A 17,937-nucleotide genomic window follows, 5' to 3' on the forward strand; every position below is an offset into this window, starting at 1 on the left:
AGAGTTGCAGCCAGGTGAAGGGGAGGACTGAGCTAGGTTCAGGCTGCTAATGGATGCAAGGAAAGTGACCGAATATTCAGACGACGGGAGTTTTTTTGCGCCTCTCTAGATGTTGTGCCCGGGGTGACGCACCCACCCCGGTTGCCCCCCACATGCTACACCACTGGTCACCCTTTAAACTCTGTGAATATTAGGCACCAGTGGCGGCTGGTGAAGTTTTAAGATGGGGGGGCGCAAGACCCCGCCCTTCCATTTTGACCCCTCCCATTTCTCAGAAGCCCCACCCCTTATAGACTCCACCCATTTTGTCCCCTGTATTTTGCTTGCGTGAACCAATTCTCCCAATATATCACATATTAAGGGGTCCATCAGTACTAGTATATCCCATAATAGGGAACAGGGGCCCTATTATGGGATATACTGTGAGAGACATCCTATTATGGGATACATGGACTGAGAGTGGCACAAACCCCACAGTACAAAACCCCGCACAAACAACTCAAGCACAAACCCCACAGTACAGGCCCTCTAGCATAAACCCCACAGTACAGGCCCCTAGCACAAACCCCACAGTACATGCCCCCTTCAATATAGTGACCAGTATAAATGCCCCCTTTCAATGTAGTGACCAGCATACATGTCCCCAAGGCAGAGCTATGCGTGCGTGCCTCCAATGCAGTGACCACCAGTGTACATGTCCCCAATGCAGAGATATGCGTGCGTGCTTCCAATGCAGTGACCACCAGCGTACATGTCCCCAATGCAGAGCTATGCATGCGTGCCTCCAGTGCAGCCAGTGACCACCAGTATACATGTCCCCAATGCAGAGCTATGCGTGCCTGCCTCCAGTGCAGCCAGTGACCACCAGTATACATGTCCCCCCCAATGCAGAGCTATGCATGCGTGCCTCCAGTGACCACCAGTATACATGTCCCCCAATGCAGAGCTATGCATGCGTGCCTCCAGTGACCACCAGTATACATGTCCCCCAATGCAGAGCTATGCGTGCGTGCCGCCAGTGCAGCCAGTGACCACCAGTATACATGTCCCCAATGCAGAGCTATGCGTGCGTGCCTCCAGTGACCACCAGTATACATGTCCCCCAATGCAGAGCTATGCGTGCGTGCCTCCAGTGCAGTCAGTATACATGTCCCCCAATGCAGAGCTATGCGTGCGTGCCCGACTGAGAGCAGTGCACTTACCTGTGAGTCACGGCGGCTTCTCTCTCTCCTCTTCTTCGTTCGGCGGCGGGAAGGTGAGCGGCGCTTCTCCCTCTCGGCCTCTTCTGCGGCAGGTGACGGGCGGCGGGAAGGTGACCGGCGCCGGCTTCTTCTCCGGACTGGACTCTTCTTCGGCGGCGGGAAGCTGACCGGGCGGTGACGGTGAGTGACTGATGCACGCACCGGCACCGCCCCCATTGCGACGTCAGCGGCGTCACATTCGGATGTCCTGGATGATGATTGGTCCAGGCTGGAGCCAGGATATCAGGAAAGTGGGGGTGTCCAACGCAATGACTTGCGCCCAGGTTACGCCCCCAGAAGGCAGCCAATCAGCACCTCTTCTGGGGCGTAAACCCCCCCCCCCCCCCATAGCCACCAGTGCCACCGCATAGGCCTGCGGACACAATTTTTTTTTTCACAACTTTATTTGTTCTTATTGTAATTTTTTTTTCTTAGGGGTAGGGGGGCGGCGCCCTGGCGCCCCCTATGCACGGGCCGCCACTGTTGGGCACCCTGAAGTGCCCCAGATTGGTTTGCTATGAAGGTGTTTGGACTGTAAATCAATGTTTTCTATATTTTATTTTTATTTTTTTTGTAATATCATCATTATAAGTTTTTTTACCTGTAGATTAGTTTGCACAAATTTTTTTTCTTATTGATCTGTGTGCTTCTCTTTACCTTGTTCTCGTCTGGTAAACTGACAGAAGAAAAGCCAAGCTGGGAGCAGCCTGTATAAACACAGAGCAGTGAGTGAGCATAGGTGGGAGTAAGCGGGGCTTCACTGGCCAATTGGAAGTGGAGGGGGTGGAGCTTCATCTGAACTGATGTGAAGATTGAAATGCCAGAGCTTTCCATGGACTGGAGGAGCACCTCCCCCAGTGATGTAATGGCGGCAGCCTGTAGTCTCTTCAGAGCGGCACCACGAAAAAAGGGAAACTGAGGCATTTAGAAACAGAGGAAACAGTGTTTTCTCCTCATTAAAAGAAGTGAACATGAGCTTTCAGCTGCAGTGGACAAGGTAGATATTTCAAAATCTTTTACTGGTTTTTGCAAAACAACCAGTGAGATGTTTAACAGACTGTATAGTTGCATAACATTGATTTTTGTCATTTTGACCATGGTTCTACTTTAAGGCCTGGATCACACCAGTGTGATGTGATTTTGATTCGATTTCTAGTGCAATTTTGTAGTGCAACTGCAGTGTGCATTTTTGACACTCAGAAGCATGGATGAGTCATTGGTGGTTAAAGCATTTTTTTACCCTAAAAAAAAACAAAAAAATTGATCCTATTCTCTTAAAGCATGTTATACAGCACAGTGCTTGTGTTGTCATTTGGCCCCTTGTAACGCCTAAAAAGCCTGACTGATCCTGCCCATTTCTCCCCTTTCTGCTGTAAACTGACCACGGTGTATCATGGCTGCTGAGTCCTGACACCGTGATCAGTTTACCTGCCTCCGTTAGCCGCAGCCGTGCACTTTCCTCCTCTGTGCTCCTCTCCCCCTCCCTGCCTGTCCGCTCATCAGTGCTCGCCCCTTCCCTCCTGCTGCTCTCAAGTTTATTTAACCACTTAAGACCCAGAAGATTTTACCCCCTACCCCCTTCCTGACCAGGGGGTATTTTGCGATTCGGCACTGCGTGACTTTAACGGACAATTGCGCGGTCGTGCGACGCTGTATCTAAACGAATTTGGCATCCTTTTTTTCCCACAAACAGAGCTTTCTTTTGGTGGTATTTGATCACCTGTGCGATTTTTTTTTTTTTTTTTTTTTTTTTTTTTTTTTTTGATCATGCGCTATAAACAAAAAAGAGCGTAAATTTTGCAAAAATAGCAATATTTTTCACATTTTTTTTATATGAAATCCCCCCCCAAAAAAATGTAAAAATCTAAATGTTTTAACATTTTCGGCCAATTTGTTTTATGCTACCTATGTTTGGTAAAAAAAAATCGCAAAAAGCGTATTTTGATTGGTTTGCACAAATGTTATCGCGTTTACTAACAAAGGGAAAGATTTTTGTCATTTTTGTTGTTTATTTTTTTTTTAACGCGTAATGGCGGCGATCTGCGTTTTTTTTTTTTTTTTTTTTTTTGCGGTACTGCGACATTGCGGCGGACAGATCGGACCCTTGACTGACATTTTTGACACTTTTGGGGTTACCAGTGACATTTCTATAGTAATCAGTGCTATACATATGCACTGTTACTGTAAAAATACACTGGCAGTGAAGGGGTTAACTTTTTTTTTAAAGGGAGGGGCTATGTGTGTCCCTAGGGGCGTGCGTTCTACTGTGATTGGCTGTGGCTTCAGATGTATGAACAGTGATCAACGGTTCTACATAGTAGAACCGTATGATCATCCTTCATACACAGGGGAGAATGACAGGCAGCTTGTTTACACAAGCCGCCTGACTTTCTCCCTCTCCCCCGACCATCGCAGAGTGACCGGCGGACATCGGGTCCGCCGGTCACACGCGCGGGAGCGCGCCTCCGGCGGCGCGCGCTCGCTCCCTAGACCCTCACAAGCTGGCGACGTAGACCTATGTCGCTTTGCCTGTGAGGGGCTGACTGCCGACGTAGATCGGCGTTAGGCAGTCGGCAAGTGGTTAAAATCATCTAATCCCCTCTGTAATAGAACAATAATTGCCCCTTGTGTCTGTGTTATAGAAAAAAATTGCGATCTGCACCTAAATCCAAGCTGCTCCAAGCGATCACGTGACCACTCGGCACTCTCTCTCTCTCTCTCTTTCTTTCTTTCTCTCTTCTCTTCCCCGGCTTCTGTCAGCGGCAGTGTTCTGCCCTGCCTGCTGGAGTCAGCCGGGCCGAGGAGAGAGCTGAGGGGGGTCAGCTGAGCTTCGGGAGCTGCTCTGATTTAGGTACAGATCGGCATATTTTTTCTATAGCACAGAAACAGTGATACGTATTGGTATATTGCAGAGAGGATTGGATGACTTTATTTCCAGCATCTCACAAAAGTGATTTTTGTTAATATTTGATTAGATCTTTTCATGTGACAAGCTGTACACTCACTACTTTATATTGTAGCAAAGTGTCATTTCTTCAGTGTTGTCACATGAAAAGATTCCTGTGGAGAATCCCCCACACACACACCAGAAAGTAAACAAAAGAACTATTACGTAGCATAGATGCCCCCCCTCCAATCCTCATCAGATCCTTAGGGGTCCATGAATCCCACACCCCCCAGACTCTTATCTGAGCATGCACCCTGGCAGGCCAGAAATGGAGGGGGGGGGGGGGGCATGTGTGGCGAATTGGTCATGTCGGCGAATGGCTTTTTTTTTTTTTTTTTTTTTCCTGTGCGGGTTTGTAGTCGGCATTCATCAAAGCTATGCGTTTGTTCCCCACCCTTTTCCTGGCCTGTCAGGCTGCATGCTCGGATAAGGGTCTAGGTTTTTTTTTTTTTTTGCTGACTCCTTAATATGACTTATCCCTGCAGCTGACAGCAGGGATTGAGTCACTAGTTGTTATGATACCAGTAGGTGCCTGCTTCTAACAACCAACATAAATCGTACAAACATACATTTCTCTGTCGCTCATTGACAGACGTAGTCTTCTTGATTCACAAGAACTGGGTTATGTTGTCTCCGCAGGAGCAGGACTAGGCAGAAAGAAAAAACGTTCTGGCTCCACCTTAGGGGCAGTCCCTGAGGGTATATCCTCCCTCTCTCTGCTACAAGGCATCAGTTTTTTTCTGTCTAGTCAGGAGTAAGGACCTAAGTTCCTTGCTGGGATCTTTTTGGTCCTGGCAAGATTTTTTCTTTAGAAAAAAAAAAAAAATATATATTTTTTAGGTAGTTTTCTCCAGTGTTTTTTTCCTGTGAGATCTTCAAGCAAAAACGCCGGACTGGGCGACACTAGTGGTCACCCCAGCCGGCCTACGAGCGCGCGCAGACCATTGCATTGCGCTTGGTCGGCCGCGACACATTCAAGTAAGTATGCGGGGCCGGGCGACGGGCTGGATGTTGAGATCCAGTGGTCACCCCGGTTTCTGCCTATGAGCGCGTGCAGACCAGAGCTCCGCGCTGGGTCGGCCGCGACGGAGTCCCATTGGAGGGACTGACCTTGTGGAGAGGGTGCCTGTCGGTGACCTGGTGGAGAGGGTATTGTGAAGAGAGGGTGCCTGTCGGTTCGGTATGGTGAGTAAACGTTCCCTTTTTTCCTCGTTATGAGGCAGTATGAATTATGGGCCCCTCCATACATGGTCAGTATATATCTGACACTAAAAGTCCCCCTTGTAAATACAGTATGTGTTTGGTGGGAAGTGGACTTGGTTTGAGAGCTAACACTCTACCCAGCAGACTGTAGTATTACAGCAGACATAGGAGGTATAATCCTACCTTAATTGTAGTGTACCTCCTGCAGATCGATAAACCGCCACTTAGCAGCGATGCAGGTGCATGTGCTGTGAAAAACGATTTCGGCGGTCCTGCCGCCATTTTGCCGTAGACTGGGTGCATGTATGTCCTCAGGTCACGCCGGCCGCCATGTTTTTGGAGTCTATTGTCTCCTGTATGGGGGCGGCCATGTTTGATGAGCCCAGCTACCTCGTGGAGAGCTGGGAACGCCGGAAGGCGTACACAGGGGGCGGAGCCATGTCCTTCTACCCGGGAAAACGAACACAGCTCTTTCCAGTCTGTGAAAGACAGACGCTGACTGCAGTTGGTTGGAAACTTCTCTGCATCGGGTGGTGAGCCTTGGGGGTCCCTCTCTCTCTCTGTGGGGATCGAGAAGCAGGTACTCTGAGGGGCGCTATTGCGCTAGGGGGAGACACATAAAAAAAAAAAAAGTTTTTTGTTTTTTCTGGCAGAGGTGTCCTGAATTAACATGGACCCTGCCACTCATGTATCTCCACCGGATCCCCTCGAGGTGTCTGCAGGATCCTCCAGCACCCCACTGACGGTTGAATCATTGTCAGCTATTATGGAAACTTTTGTGTCCCGGGTGGAAGTGGCTTGTCAGGGACAGGGCGCAAGAAAGCGACCCCCGCCTAACCCCTTATTATCTGAAACTTCGGATTCAGACTCTGAGCCTATTTCTGCAGTTGCAGGTACTTCATCTGGGATTGGTGTCTCGGGTACTGTCTCTTCAGACAGTGAGGAGGATGTTTCGGCATCAGCCATAGCCCGAGAGGAAGCGTTGGTAAACGCACTCATTGTATCTGTTCAAGAAACCTTAAGATTACAGGGTACTCCATCGGAAATAGCTGAAACTGAAATCCCTTTTGGGACTAAAAAACGCATGAAAGTGGCGAAGGTTTTTCCATTGCCCAAATGTTTTGGCAATCCAATCAAAGAAGAATGGAGTCTGCCAAAACGCACCTCTGCTATTTCTAAACGCATTAACAGGCGTTATCCGTTTGAGGAAACCCTCATTAAGAAATGGACAGAACCACCTGTGGTGGATTCACCAATTGCTAGATTGAATAAAGCCACGGTTATTCCTTTAGAAGACGCTCCGTCTTTTAAAGATCCAGTGGATCGCAAGATAGAAGCTATGTCTCGCACCATGTTTTCCTTGATTGGATCAGCTTTCAGACCAATAATTGCTATTGGTCTGGTTTCGCAGACTGTAACTGAATGGACCAAGTGGTTACGCCGGGACTTAGAAGAGGTCCCTCAGGCGGTATCAGATTTGTTGGAACAAATGATACAGGGGTTACAGTTTGTGTGTGATGCAGCGTTAGACGCCACTCCATTATTGGCGCGAGCATCAGTTTCAGCAGTGGTTCTCAGGCGTACACTGTGGCTAAAAGGTTGGTTAGCCGACCAAGGTTCCAAAAAAGCATTGGCTAATATCCCCTTTTTAGGAGAGCGTCTATTTGGAGCCAACTTAGATGAGATCATTAAGGATCTCACGGGTGGAAAGAGCACCTTTTTACCGCAAAATGTTAAGGGTAAAGGAACTCGTCAAAGACTAGGGCCTTCTTTCTCTGCTCACAAAAAGTTTTTTCGTCCCGCGGGTGAAAAAATTAAGTCCTCCAAAGCTCCTTCAGGAGGCTTCAGGGGACGTTGGTCGGGCAAGCAAAAGCCCGCCCCCTCCAGACCTGAAGATAAATCGTCCAAAGCCTGAAGGTGCGCCCCCACCCATAATTGGGGTGGGGGGACGTCTTCGCCGGTTCCCGGATCCATGGCTTTCCAGAATCCCGGACAAGTGGGTTTGCGAAGTCATAAGGTCAGGGTACAAGATCGAGTTTCGATCTCTCCCACCCTTCCAATATCCGACTATCCCCGGATCGTTTAGAAGATCTGCGGAGAGCAGTCACGGATTTACTACAACAAGGAGTGGTAGTCCACGTTCCTTGGACAGAACGTTTTCAAGGGTTTTATTCAAACCTATTTACAATACCCAGGAAAGAGGGCAAAGTGCGTCCAATTCTGGACTTAAGGGCACTCAATTCCTTTCTCAACATAAGGAAATTCAAGATGGAATCCATTCGCACAGTAGCAGCCTTCCTGCATCCAGGGGATGTCCTAGCGTCCATAGACATCAAGGACGCCTATCTTCACATTCCCATTTTCGCAGGACATCAGCGGTTTCTACGCTTTTCCGTAGAAGAGAACCACTATCAGTTTGTGGCGTTACCTTTCGGTCTCGCCACGGCTCCTCGGGTCTTCACGAAGGTGTTGGCCCCAATGTTGGCACTACTGCGCCAAAGAGGCATATCGATTCTAGGTTACCTAGACGATCTCCTGCTTCATGCAGAGTCTCCTCAGACCCTGCTACAAAACATAGAAATTACTATAATTTCTTTACAGGAATTCGGGTGGCTGGTGAACCAGCAAAAGTCATATCTGGTTCCCACCCAGAGGCTCGAATATCTGGGTCTAATTCTAGACAGTCAGGTCAAGAGTTTTCCTTCCGGTAGGGAAACTCCGGAAGATTCAATCAGCAGTCCAGTTGTTACTATCCAACAGCTGGTCTTCTCTTCGAACTTGCATGAGGGTTCTGGGATTGATGGCTTCCTTCGAAGCAGTCCCATTTGCCCAGTCCCATACCCGAATTCTTCAGCAAGAGATTCTTCTCAGATGGAATCGGAATCCGGAATCCCTGGACAATCGGATCCGATTGAGCAAACAGACCAGAGAGTCTCTGGTCTGGTGGCTTCGGTCTCCAAGGCTCAGCCAGGGAAAGTCATTTCTGCCAATATATTGGACGATAGTGACCACGGATGCCAGTCTATCCGGATGGGGAGGAATTCTAGGTCAGTTATCTGTCCAGGGACTTTGGTCCCTGGAAGAATCCAGGTTGCCGATAAATGTATTGGAACTGAGAGCGATCAAACTTTGTCTGATTCACTGGACCGAGCAGCTCCAGGGCAGCCCGGTTCGGATCCAGTCGGACAACGCCACGGCCGTGGCTTATGTCAATCACCAGGGGGGCACCAAGAGTGTCCGAGCGGCCAAAGAAGTGGCTTGCATTCTTCGCTGGGCGGAACGATTTGTTCCAGCTATCTCTGCGGTGTTCATTCCGGGGGTGGAGAATTGGCAGGCAGATTATCTCAGCCGTCAGACTCTGGATCAGGGGGAATGGTCCCTCCATCCAGAAGTTTTCCACCAGTTGTGCCTACGGTGGGGCACCACGGATGTGGATCTGTTGGCATCACGATTCAACAGGAAAGTACAGAGATTCGTGGCTCGCTCCCGCGATCCTCTAGCAGAGACCGCAGACGCACTGATCGCCCCGTGGGGGCAATACCAGCTAATGTATGCTTTCCCTCCTCTCGGGTTACTGCCAAGACTTCTTCACAGGATAGAGGAGGAAGGAATTCCAGTAATCCTGGTAGCTCCGGACTGGCCTCGCCGAGCTTGGTATGCCGACGTGGTCAGACTGGTGGCGGACGTCCCGTGGAGACTTCCTCTCAGGGAGGACCTACTGTCTCAGGGACCGATCTTCCATCCTGCTTTACGATCGCAGGCTTTAACGGCCTGGCTATTGAGACCCAGGTGCTGAAGGACAAGGGATTGTCAGCTTCAGTTATTCCTACTCTAGTTAAAGCAAGGAAAGCGACTTCCAGAAAGATTTATCATCGTACATGGAAGTCCTACATTGCATGGTGTGAACCTCTGGGGTTCCGTCCACGGTCTTATTCGGTTAGCCGAATATTAGCTTTTCTGCAACAAGGGGTTGAGCAGAAACTGGCCTTGAGCACTATCAAGGGTCAGGTTTCAGCATTAGCTATCTTCTTTCAGAAGCCTTTGGCTACTCATTCCTTGGTGCGGAATTTCATCCAGGGGGTGCGACATCTGGCTCCGCCAGTGCGCGCGCCGTTACCACCTGGGATCTTAATTTAGTATTGTCGGTTCTTCAGAAACCTCCCTTTGAAGATATTCGGGAGATTCCTCTACCTACGTTGTCCCAGAAGGTGGCCTTCTTGGTGGCTATCACTTCTGCACGCAGGGTGTCAGAACTGGCCGCTTTATCTTGTCGTTCCCCATATCTGGTGGTTCATAGAGATAAGGTGGTTCTTCGTCCGAATCCATCCTTCCTACCAAAAGTGGTTTCAGAATTTCATCTGAATGAAGAAATTGTATTACCTTCCCTGTGTCCTAAGCCCAGTCATCCTCGGGAGTTTGCTTTACACTGCTTGGATGTGGTCCGGGCGATCAGGGTATACTTGAAAACGACAGACTCGTTTCGCAAGACGGATTCACTTTTTGTGATCCCGGATGGACCCAAAAAGGGGTTGCCTGCATCTGCCGCGACTATTTCCAAATGGATCAGACAGACGGTGGTACAGGCTTATTCTATTAAGGGTCGGGAGCCCCCGTTCCCTGTTAAGGCGCACTCCACTCGGGCACTTAGTGCGTCATGGGCCTTTCGCCATCAGGCGTCAGTGGTCCAGGTGTGCAAGGCGGCTACCTGGTCGTCGGTGCATACCTTTACAAAACATTATAAAGTTGATGTAATGGCATCGTCTGATGCCTCGTTTGGCCGCAAGGTTTTGCAGGCCGCCATTTGAGGAGACCAGTGGTCTACCTCGAGGGTTTTTTTCCGTTGGAAATTTTCATTTGAGTCTCATTCTTTTTTTATAATGAGCCTTTAAAACTTCTAGTTTGGCACCGGTTGGGCCTTCTAGATTGGATTTTGATTTCGGTCAATCCCACCCCTCATTTGTGGCACTGCTTCTGGATGTCCCAGTTCTTGTGAATCAAGAAGACTACGTCTGTCAATGAGCGACAGAGAAAATCGGATTTTCTCTAGCGCTCATTGACAGACGTAGTCCTCGGTGATACACCACCTTCGGGTTATGTTGCCTCCACAGGAGCAGGACTAGACAAGAAATTAAAAAGCTCTGGCCACACCCCAGGGGCAGTCCCAGAGGGTATATCCTCTCTCTCTCTCTCTCTCTCTCTGCCTCAGCAAATCAGTTATTTTCTGTCTAGTTAGGAGTAAGGACCTAGATACCTTGCTGGGATCTTAGGTCCTGGCAAGAATTTTTTCTTAAAGGATTTTTTTTAGACAGCTTTTTTCTCCAGTGTTCCTGTGAGATCTTCAAGCAAGAAAGCTGAACTGGGCGACGGGCTGGATGTTGAGATCCGGTGGTCACCCCAGTTCAGCCTACGAGCGCGTGCAGGCCATAGCTCCGCGCTGGGTCGGCCGCGACAAAGTCCCATTAAAGGACTGTCCACGCGAGTTAAACGTCTCGCTGAAACGCCAAAGACCATGAGTCACGGCGTCCGTATCGGTCGACAGCCCTCCCGCCCCGGTGGAGAGGGGTACTGTCAGGAGTTGGTGCCCGCCTGGTTCCGGTATGGTGAGTAGTATGTTCCCCCTTTCCCCCTGACGGGTTTTGTGGTGAACGCGGGCCCCTCTCTGTATGGTAAGATAGAGTCCCTTTCTATCCTACAACATGACACAGATCCTCCTACTTTGAGTGTGATTTTATGTGTGCAAAAAGCCAGGAGGCTTGGTTTGGGAGCTAACAATCTAATTGTATACATGTTTTAAAGATGTAATCTGTGGCATTCTGGGAATCTTATGGGTTAAGAATAAGCTACCTACCAGTCAGAAGCCACGGACATGTAGACTGCCTTCCTAATCAGATCTCCAGCTATTAGCAGGCCTCCCGAACGGCCATGCGGTCCGCCAGGGCCGGTACCGCCAACCACGCCATATCCCCATGCAGTGAGAGTGTTGTGTGCCCTGCAGCACACCGCTATTCAGTACGGGCCGCCGCCATTTTTTTTGCTGGATTGCACGAGCCGCCATTTTGGCGTAGCCTCGTGTCTCCAGCATGGGGGCGGCCATGTTTGAGGTGATCCAAACACCTCGTGGAGCTTGGGGGAGGCGCCGGAAGGCGTACAGAGGGGCGGAGCCACCTCCTTTCTTCCTGGGCAGCCAGCCAAAAGACTTCCTGTTTGTTAAGACAGCGCTGTAACCTGTTGCAGTTAAACTCTGAGCATCAAGTGGTGAGCCTGGGGGTCTATCTCTCTCTCTCGATCGATAGGGATCCCTAGCAGGTAACACTAAGGGGCTTTTGTGGCGCTGGGGGTCGAAAAAAAAAAAAAAAAGTTTTATTTTTGAATTATATTATCCAGGAAGTAACTGGAGTTATCATGGACCCTGCCACACATATTCCCCCACCTGTTTCCCTCGAGGGGGGCCACGGGACCCGCCGGTGCACAGAGTATAGAGTCATTTACAGCAATTTTGGAGTCTATGGTGGCTCGGGTGGAGGCGGCCTGTCAGGGACGGGGGTCAAGGAAGCGACCCCCGCCTACCCCTATACCATCTGACACCTCTGACTCAGATTCAGAGGTGGTCACGGCAGTTGCAGGTTCCTCTGCAAGGGCTGTTATCCCAGGTAAAGCCCCCTCAGACAGTGAGGAGTACGCTTCTTCTCCTGCTATTATTCAGGAAGAAGCATTGGTGGACGCACTAGTTGTGGCAGTGCAGGAAACCTTAAAACTTGAGGCTTTACCGGCAGAGGCAACTGAAACAGAGATTCCTTTTGGTACTAACAAGCCCATCAAGACGAAGGCTTTTCCTGTACCTAAATGTTTCGGTAATCAGATTAAAGGAGAATGGGAGCATTCTAAACGTACCTTTACTATTTCCAAGCGTATTGCTAGACGCTATCCGTTTGAGGAATCCATCATTTAAGAAATGGACGGTACCACCAGTCGTGGATCCGCCTATTTCCAGGCTGAATAAAGCCACGGTTATTCCAGTGGAGGACACTTCGTCCTTTAAGGATCCGGTGGATCGAAAGATGGAAGCAGAGTCCCGCACCATCTTCTCTCTGATAGGGTCAGCTTTTAGACCAGTAATTGTTATTGGTCTAGTTTCCCAGACACTTACGGAATGGGCGAAAATGGTACGCCAAGATCTTAGGGGAAAAGATATTCCCCAGGAGACATCTGATTTGATGGAACAGATTATACAAGGGCTACAGTTTATCTGTGACGCAGCCTTGGACACTACTCCCTTATTAGGGCATGCATCTAAGACAGCGGTGATCCTCAGACGTGTGCTGTGGTTAAAATGCTGGTCAGCTGACCTAGGTTCCAAGAAGACCTTGACAAATCTCCCCTTTCAGGGGAATCGTCTATTTGGGGCCAACCTAGATGAAATCATTAAGGATGCCACTGGGGGCAAGAGCACTTTTTTGCCACAGGCTGCTAAAGCTAAGGGACCTCGCAACAAGCGAGGACCTTTCTTTACCGCCCATAAAGGGCGCCCGGCTGGTACGAGCGGGAAAGGCAAGACTCCTCCAGGAGGGTTCAAGAAGGGCTGGTCGGACAAGCAAAGGACCAACCCAGCCAAACCCGAAGCAAAGGAGTACACAGCCTGAAGGTGCGCCCCCACCCGGTTTCAGGGTGGGGGGACGTTTTCACCGGTATTCAGGACATTAGATCGAGCATCAACCACTACTACCGGTGCGATTCTTCCCTTCCAACATTTAAGTACTACAAGAAGCGGTAATTACCGTTCCCTGAATAGATCTTTTCCTTTACCTTTTCCTAAGATTAGTCCCGATACCTCACAGGAATCGGATCTGGTTGACCAGATAGGCCAAGTAGCCTCTAGTCGGGTGACTTCGGTCCCTGAGGTTCAACCAGAAAAGATCACCTTTCCTGATAACTATCAGGTATCTGATAAATGTGTGGGAACAGAAAACGACCAGACTTTCTCGGATGGTCGGGGCCAGATACCTCCTAGGGACGCCTGGTTCAGATCCAATCAGCGCCAGTGGTCCTAGAAATTCTAGGCTGGCCTCCTCAAGCCGGCCTGGCCGACTTGGACATGTTAGTCGTAGACGTTCCGTGGGAACTTCGTCTCAGGGAGTGTCTGTGGTCTCAAGGACCAATTTACCATCATGCTTTACAGTCGCTGGGTTTAATGGCCTGGCCATTGAGACCCAAGTACTGAAGGACAGAGGTTTGTCAGCTTCAGTCATTCCTACCCTTATTAAAGCAAGGAAAGCGACTTCCAGCAAAGTCTATTATCACACATGGAAAACTTATATTGCGTGGTGCGAATCTTTAGGATTTCCTCCACGTACCTATTCGGTGTCTCGAATATTGGCCTTTTTGCAACAAGGGGTTGAGCAGAAGCTAGCCTTGAGCACCATCAAGGGTCAAGTTTCAGCATTAGCAATCTTCTTTCAGAAGCCTTTAGCTACCAAATCCTTGGTGTGGAATTTCATCCAGGGGGTGCGGCACCTGGCTCCTCCAGTCCGCGCGCCCTTACCGCCTTGGGATCTTAATTTGGTTTTGTCGGTTCTACAGAAACCTCCTTTTGAAAACATCAGGGAGATTCCCTTGCTTACTTTATCCCAGAAAGTGGCCTTCTTGGTGGCTATTACTTCTGCTCGCAGGGTGTCAGAACTGGCTGCATTATCATGCCAGTCCCCATACCTAGTGATTCATAGGGATAAGGTAGTACTTCATCCTAAGCCATCTTTTCTTCCCAAGGTGGTTTCAGATTTTCATCTGAATGAAGATATTGTACTACCTTCCTTGTGTCCTCAGCCCAAGCATCATCGGGAACATGCGTTGCATTCCTTAGATGTGGTTCGGGCAATCAGGGTATACCTGAAAGCTACGGAATCATTCCGTAAGACGGATTCACTTTTTGTGATCACGGATGGCCCCAGAAAGGGTTTGCCTGCATCTGCCGCGACCATTGCCAAATGGATTAGACAAACGGTGGTACAGGCTTATTCTATTAAGGGTCAGAGTCCTCCGTTCCCTGTTAGGGCGCACTCCACTCGAGCGCTCAGTACTTCCTGGGCCTTTCGCCATCAGGCGTCAGTGGTCCAGGTATGTAAGACGGCCACCTGGTCGTCAGTACATACCTTTACAAAATTCTATAAAATTGATGTGACGGCATCGGCGGATGCCTCATTTGGCCGCAAGGTTTTGCAGGCCGCAATTTGAGGAGACCGGTGGTCTACCTCGAGGGTTTTTTTCTGTTTGAAAAAAAAAAAAATTGTTTTCTCTTTTTTTGTTGAGTCTCATCATTAAGGATGAGCATTGTAAACTTCTAGTTGGCACCGGTTGGGCCTTCTAGATTGGGATTTGATTTCCATTTTCCCACCCCTCAGTTGTGATACTGCTCTGGGACGTCCCGAAGGTGGTGTATCACCGAGGACTACGTCTGTCAATGAGCGCTAGAGAAAAATGGATTTTTGTAAAATCTTACCGTAAAATCCTTTTCTCTTAGCTCATTGACAGACTTAGTCCCCGCCCCTCTGTTTTTTTGAGTTGGGTTAAAATCTCTAAAGACTGCTTTTTCACATAACTGATTTGCTGAGGCAGAGAGAGAGAGAGGATATACCCTATGGGACTGCCCCTGGGGTGTGGCCAGAGCTTTTTAATTTCCTGTCTAGTCCTGCTCCTGTGGAGGCAACATAACCCGAAGGTGGTGTATCACCGAGGACTACGTCTGTCAATGAGCTAAGAGAAAAGGATTTTACGGTAAGATTTTACAAAAATCCATTTTTTGTAAGATCTTACCGTAAAATCCTTTTCTCTTAAGCTCATTGACAGACGTAGTACCCGCCCCTCTATCATTGAGTTGGGTTGGGTTAAATTCTCTGTTGCTGCTTTGTGACAGAACTGATGCCTTGTAGCAGAGAGAGGGAGGATATACCCTCAGGGACTGCCCCTAAGGTGGAGCCAGAACGTTTTTTCTTTCTGCCTAGTCCTGCTCCTGCGGAGACAACATAACCCAGTTCTTGTGAATTAGGAAGACTACGTCTGTCAATGAGCTAAGAGAAAAGGATTTTACGGTAAGATCTTACAAAAATCCGATTTTTTAGTGCTACTCCATTGAGATCTATGGGGCAAAAAAAAATCTCACTGCATCACACTAAATTAGCACGGGCACCTTCCCTAAAGTCGCATCACAGTTGCATCGATGTGACAGGGCACTGTTAAAATCAATATGACTTCCATTGTAATGAGATTCTGTGTGACTGAAGTAACATCTGTAATCACACTAGTGTCACCTGGGCCTAAAATAGTTCCCCTCATCTGTCCCGGTGACAACTGTCAAATCTGGATTGTCCAGATACATTCTTTGTCAGTGGTAAAAATATTAAAGGCGAATCCTACCTTGTGAAGACCCAGCCAGCAATAAAATCTACTCTAACCTTTCCAAACTCCATCCAAAATTAAAAAGAAAAGTTCTGGCTAAACATACACTTTAAGTTCTTAGTGTTATCATTTATCAGCTTTGGAATTTATTTACAAGATGCTTGTCTTATATAGTTGGTAAAGTATAAAAGGAATCTTCTTTTATTTGTTGATCATTAATCACAGGGATAAATAATAACCAGTGTTGCTATATCAGCAATGTCAGATGTATTTACTCAGGTGGTCACTGTGCGTATCTAACCATTGTTCTGTTTCTTCTGCAGAGCTGTACATAACATGGTCCTCTTGTCGGACAGTCAGCTGCATCTTTTCCTGCAGAGCCAGCTGCCTGTAGAAGAGATTGCGGCCTGTGTGCAGGGTCACCGCTCATACACAGCTACTGAAGCTATCCTGAAGTACGCAATATCCAACAGAGGATGGACCCAGGAGGAAGCTCTTTCCAGATAGTGGCAGTAGTTCAAGAAATGGACCTGAATTGTATAGGCTTCATGCGTCGGAACTGTAGCTATGTATTGGTAAAGGGAATGTCTCAATCAAGAAACACTGTGCACTTTAAATTTGGACAAACCCTTGTGGTGTCACATTATCCTGATTCCAAATGTGACACAAAACTGGACCCATGATATACAAACCCAGTCTAACCCCAATGTTACCGAAATCTTGATGGCTTTGTCTAATATTTGCTCTGATACAGGTCTATTCAGTAAACATGATCTGTTTAGATGGTAAAAACAGATTAGGGACGTTCTTCTGTTTTGACTGACATAACTTGGGTAGAAGACAACTCCTCAAAGTTTAAAATGCACTCTGTGCAGGAGGACAGTGTTACACTATTTAATATGCCCAGCACTAAAATTGTAAATTTAAATCATTTTCCATACAGTATGTACTTAAAGTGTTACTTAACCCCGAACCTGCATTCACTATATCTAGTCTCACACAGAACATGGAAATGCCATTATTTTAGTAACTATAAACTGCTAAATACCTTTTCTCATCAGCAGTATCTAGCAATCTTGGGACTGCTATCAGTTCCTGGTAAAGCTTGAAGGAGGAGTTTTCATTCTCCTCTGATCCTCTGCCTGGACAGTGCTGATTGGCTCTGTGCTGATCACATGCACTCTCCCATGAAAAAAGAAAAACCCTCTAGCAATACACACCAAACTGAGCATGTGCAGCCTGACTCCTAATGCTCTGTTCTTTCAAGAGATGGGTTGGAGTCAGTTAAAGAAGGGGAAGGGCAGAGAGACAGGATCACACAACCTTTATAAACAATGCAGAGGATTAACCCCTTAGGTTCTACAGTGAGTATAACAAGCATGCTTTACTGCATATACAAACTGATTTTACTGTTGTGGGTTTAGTAACACTTTAAATTGATCTTTCAAATAAGTTTTTTATTTCAGCAAAGTGTGTAGAAATCTGTGCTTCTATCTTTGGTTATACTTGTGCTTCCTTGACCCTTATTTATATATGTGCATCTTTCATATTTTTTTACATTACAGTAAAAGTAGCAAAGTGCACAATATACATGTGTGCTGTCTTGCCTGCCAAAGTACTTTGGAACAGCAATTCTCTGATACAAACACCTTTTCTAGTCCATAGTATCACTAGGAGAATTAAAAACTAGTGATCTGGCAGGAGCCAGTAATCCATGGGCACCAATAACCACTTGCTGGCAAGGCCTCTTTATAAACGTCCTGGACTGTAGGTGGTTAAAATGAGCTTACAACTGCAGCCACAAGCTTGGTACCATTTTTTTTTTCCTTTTTTTTTTTTTCAGGTGACTTCTGGCTTTTCAGGAAAAGTGATCTGGGCGTCAATCATTTTTACAGTACTGAGAAGGCTATAAATATTGCACAAAAATCCTGTGATGAAAAAATTGCAACTGCTGCAATTTTATTCTCCAGGGTCTCCACTTTCAGAAAAATAATTGGGGGTTAAGTAATTTGCTGCAGCTAATCACCAAGAACCCACGCTAGGTCTACTGCATGTAATCACTATCGTGCCCCATTTAGAACTATAAATTGGGCCTAATACGGTAATGGGTCCTAATGGAGAACATTGAGCCATACATACACACACACAATATTGGAA

The 17,937-nt window shown here is 47.8% G+C and overlaps 1 protein-coding gene across 1 annotated transcript in view; it reads left to right on the forward strand.

Annotated features, from left to right (window-relative positions):
• Positions 1-16,508, forward strand: part of SNX11 (sorting nexin 11) — a 65,131-nt gene extending 48,623 nt beyond the window's left edge. The window contains exon 6 of the mRNA XM_082271336.1: positions 16,104-16,508. Coding sequence (XP_082127462.1) covers positions 16,104-16,287 — 184 coding nt within the window. The 3' untranslated portion in view covers positions 16,288-16,508. The remainder of the gene's footprint in view (positions 1-16,103) is intronic.
• The last annotated feature ends 1,429 nt before the right edge of the window (positions 16,509-17,937 follow it).

The sequence above is a fragment of the Pelophylax lessonae genome (assembly GCF_965119305.1).
Source record: "Pelophylax lessonae genome assembly, chromosome: 11".
NCBI classification, from domain to species: Eukaryota; Metazoa; Chordata; class Amphibia; order Anura; family Ranidae; genus Pelophylax; species Pelophylax lessonae.